Genomic DNA, 4213 nt, shown 5'->3' with positions numbered 1-4213 from the left:
CCTCGGATTTCGTGACTGTAGGGAGGTGTCGGTGGCCGGGCCGGCTGGGCGGGGGTCAGAACCAGCTGTGCACACTGTCCTCCGTCTGACTCCACCTGCCGTCCTGGGGTGGCGCGGCGGGAGGTTGTCAGAGAGCAGACCGACCCGACGTTGTCCGACCTTCCCAAGTCTCCGTCAGCCCTCTCCCCGGGCCATTTGCCTGGACCTGGGACCCAGTGCGTCCTGGGGGCTGGCTGAGAAGGGCCCCTGCCTGGATTACAGTTCCAACGTCCTGACCTTGAAACTTAGTTTTCGAACAAGGATCCCAAGTTTTCCTTCCACACTGAGCCCAGCAAATTACGTAGTCAGCCTTGACCTCCCTGTGGCTCTCAGGAAAACCCTTCAGACTTTGGGGTAAATAAGTAAGTTCCGGGGGCCTCCCATACAGCAGAGACGACAGCTAACAACACCGTGTGGTATACCGGAATTTTGCCAGGAGAGTTGATCTTAAATGTTTTCAACATAAGGCCCAAACCGTAACAACGAAATAAGCACTCGGGTGAGGTGAGCGCGCCCCAACCTCGTGGTGTAATCGTGTCCCAGTTCACACGCATGTCAATAGCCACTCCGCTCTGAGACTTACACGGCCTTACCCGTCGGTGTGGGGAGGGAGGCCCAGGCCTCCGCTGTCCGCTCTGTCGAGTTCCCAGTCCCCACGGCTCGGCCTTCCTCCCAGCCCCACATCGCAGCCGGGTCTTCCTCCCGCTCAGCGTCCCTGCTCCTCTCCTTCAGGCAGCCTGCTCGGCCCCCCACCGATCTAGTTTGGGCCCCCTCTGCTCCTCTGCTCCCTGAACTTCTCACGTAGTAACTTCCCTCCCAGCCAGACTGTCTGGGCAGGGCAGGGCCACTGTAGCCATGACCGGCAGTTCACGATCCGAACAGTATGTCACTGTGCCTGGGCAGATGCATCCGCAGGGGAAGCACTTCCCCTGGACTGCTCTCTGCCTCTGCAGCCCTTTCGTAGAACTGGGGAGTTCTCGAGTCCAGCCCTGGGCTGGGCTGGATGTTTCTCGCTGTCCTTTAAGAGGATCGGTGTTTGTGCCCTGTCCCTGTCCCTTTACGCCCCTTCCCTGAAAAGCTTGGGTCTTCCCACCTGCGGCACAGAGCCTTCTGTGACGGGAGCCGGGCTTGGTGTTACTGACGCGAAGTTCTCCTTATCTCATTTACTAGGGAGAACCTGGGATGCCTGGGGACCCAGGGCCAGCGGGGCCAGCTGGACAGCGAGGAAGACAGGTACGAGGTTTCAGAGCCCTCCTCTGCCTGGCATTGCGTGCTCCGGGCTGCGGTAAAGAGGAGGTTGGCATGTCGGCCTGAGCCTCTGGGGCACTGAAGCCGTCTCAGCGCCTGGGCAGAGGTGGGGAGGCAGGAAGGGCATTTCAAAGTCTGCAACTGGAGGCCAGTCTGTACTGCAAGACTGAAGGGAGCTGAGCCCACGTGGCTGACAGCAGTTGGGCTCCCAGCCCTGCCGGCGTAAAAAACATGCCGGTCACGTGTGTGTGTGTAGCCGGAATCTCGACGGGATGGAGAAATGGAAGAGAAGGGGCCGGGGCGTGGCCATGCCCTGCTGGAAGATGCTTCCCCTCTCTCTCCATCTCAGTCTCTCATTCTCTGGTGAGTCCACACACCCTCTGGCAATAAAAATATAATGAAAGTTAAAATAAATATAGTATTTTAAATACCTACTTTAACAGGCTATACGGTCCTGCAGACGCAGATCAGTTGAGAAACAGCCCCTGGGTCTCCCTTTCCTTTAAGACTAGGGTGGCAATGAGACAGGACAGGCCGAGAAGCAGCACCGCCCGTCGGGCCTCTCTGTCCTGGCGGCTCTGCCTACGGAGCAGCCGAACTAGGGACAATCATTTTATTCCTTTAAAAAACACTCACTGTTATAAAACACATTATTACAAATATTATGCGAGGATACTACAGAAAACTCACCAGACACAGGTATTATTCAGATAGCTAACATGGAAGCAGGGCCGGCGTTGACCAGCCAGTGGGTGGGTAAAGAGGCGTTACACCAGGGGAAATACTGTCCCGCCTAAGGAAGAAAGAAACCTGGACACTGCCAGAGCACGGGTGGCCGCAGGGTGCTACGTGACGCGAACTAAGCCTCACCGCCTCAGCTAAGCATGGGGTCCAAACACTCAGACTCAGACTCGGCAGGACGGGGTCGCCAGGGGCTGGGAGCGGTGGCCGAGGACGCGTCGGTCAGACCACACGCAATTTCGGTTATGGCGGTAGTTTCAAGAGTCCCACTGCTTTTCACGTGCCTACAGTAGTCGGAAAGCCGAGACCCAGTGGTGAGAGGCCAGGAAGAGGCAGGGGCTCACAGGGAGAGGAGGGTAGGGGCGCAGCGAGGGGCCGGCTTGCCGCTCTACCCACAGGGGAGCGCCTCCGAGAGGGTTCCTATCTTCCCCCACTGCGGCTTCTACCCATAAAATCCAATCGGACTCCTCCCAGAACAACGCCAGCTATCCCATAGTGCTACAAGGGCCTTTTCTGTGATCTAATTTGAAGACAGAAATATTCAAGAAAAAAATTTATAAGAGTCATGGGTGGACGGGGGGAGGGATATTACCCACCATGTTGAGATATTTATCAACATCCTAAAGATATTTAAAAAAGAGCCCCTCTATCCTTCCCCTAACAGTGTATAAGCATTTTCATTCTCCCCCTGCTTCACTTTGATAGCTTCAGGATGCCTCCCTGACCGCCTGTTGTGTCTGTCCTTCCCCTAACAGTGTATAAGCATTTTCATTCTCCCCCTGCTTCACTTTAATAGCTTCAGGATGCCTCTCTGACCGCCTGTTCTGTAGTTTACCTGCCCATCTCTCACTCCTGAAGATCTCATTCGCTTTCCGTTTGTCACTGTCGTAAACAGCCCAGAGATGAACATTTTTGTACGTAACTAAATTTTTGGAGAAAACCGTCATTAATTTCTGCATAGAGATTTCTAGAAGTCCAGTAGCTGGATCGAAGAACGCGTGCGTGTTTAGTGAAAGCTTTGATTCTGTTGTGAAGCGCCCTGAGAAAGTAAAGCCACGTTTGGGTCTGTGTGCCATCAGGTGCTTCTCGGAGGGCAGTCACCCCGACAGTGGCACGGGATGGGAATGCCGTGGCTTTTCATCTTTATCCTTGGAGAAAACGGCATCTCGTTACTGTTGCAAATTGCTTCTCTCTGGTGACCAGCAAAGATGAGCATGTTGTCCATGTCTCTGGGAAAATTCCTCATGCATGTTCTTTGGGCAGCTCCTAAGTTTCCAGGCAGGAGAGTGCCAGAGACTCTGCAGGTGCCGAATGGCCATCCCTCTCCTTCCTGCAATGGCTGCAGAGTGGAGCTGGCCAGTGAAGGACCAGGGGACATGCCTTAGAGTAAGGACAGTCCAGCCACATGCACGTCCCCAAGGTTAGGCCCCCTCCTCCTGGAAGCCCCAAGTGCTTATCTCCTGACACCGTCCTCTCCCCAGTGGAGATTGCGACTCATTTTCAAGACATTTTTTCAGGAGATTGAAACGAATTTGTGTGTTTATAGGGAGATTATGGCATCCCAGGCTATGGGCAGATGGGACGAAAAGGAGTAAAGGTAAATATGGAAAACAATGATTTTTTTCAATCGATAAATGAAACCTAAATACTACAAGAAGAACTGATCATATGTTACAAGTGGCATGTTGATATATTTATGTTCTCTGCTGAAAATGACAGGGTCCAAGAGGATTCCCGGGAGACGCGGGCCAGAAGGTACGGAGCACATGGCCTTGTTTTGAAAATGCCTTGTTCTTAACCTTCTACTTGAGACGTGCGAGAAGCCAGGAGGTCTGAATGGGTGTCAGACAGAGAAGCAGGGCATCAAAACGGGCCCCGCTCGACCTCTCTGAGTCTTTATGTAGGATAAGTCATCTCGCCTGTCATTGCCGACGTCCTGTGCTGTAAGACCTACCTCCAGGCACCCACTGCTCGAGTTCTCGGCCTCGGTGACCCCACCCACCACCAGGCTTTCATAACTGCTCCCTGTCCTCCCTCTTCGCTTCCTCTCTCCTGAGAGACGATGCTGCTCCTCGTGTTGCCCTCCTGTGTCCACCTCCTCCCTGCGTCAGCTGACCCCCCGGACGACCGCCATCTGATTTGTCCCCAGCATGGCCTACTGGGCTGCTCTCCGGGTCACACACCC

General features: G+C 54.4%; 1 protein-coding gene across 1 annotated transcript in view; it reads left to right on the top strand.

The window, feature by feature from the left end:
• The window catches only part of COL6A5 (collagen type VI alpha 5 chain), an 84683-nt gene that overhangs the window by 36899 nt on the left and 43571 nt on the right, over window positions 1-4213 (top strand). The window contains 3 exon segments of the mRNA XM_006158515.2: window positions 1210-1272; window positions 3575-3625; window positions 3748-3783. Coding sequence (XP_006158577.1) covers window positions 1210-1272; window positions 3575-3625; window positions 3748-3783 — 150 coding nt within the window.

Source organism: Tupaia chinensis, unplaced genomic scaffold (assembly GCF_000334495.1).
Source record: "Tupaia chinensis unplaced genomic scaffold, TupChi_1.0 Scaffold000601_1, whole genome shotgun sequence".
Lineage (NCBI taxonomy): Eukaryota > Metazoa > Chordata > Mammalia > Scandentia > Tupaiidae > Tupaia > Tupaia belangeri.
Note: the sequence above shows the minus strand (reverse complement) of the source record. Positions and strands in the feature narration are given on the sequence as shown.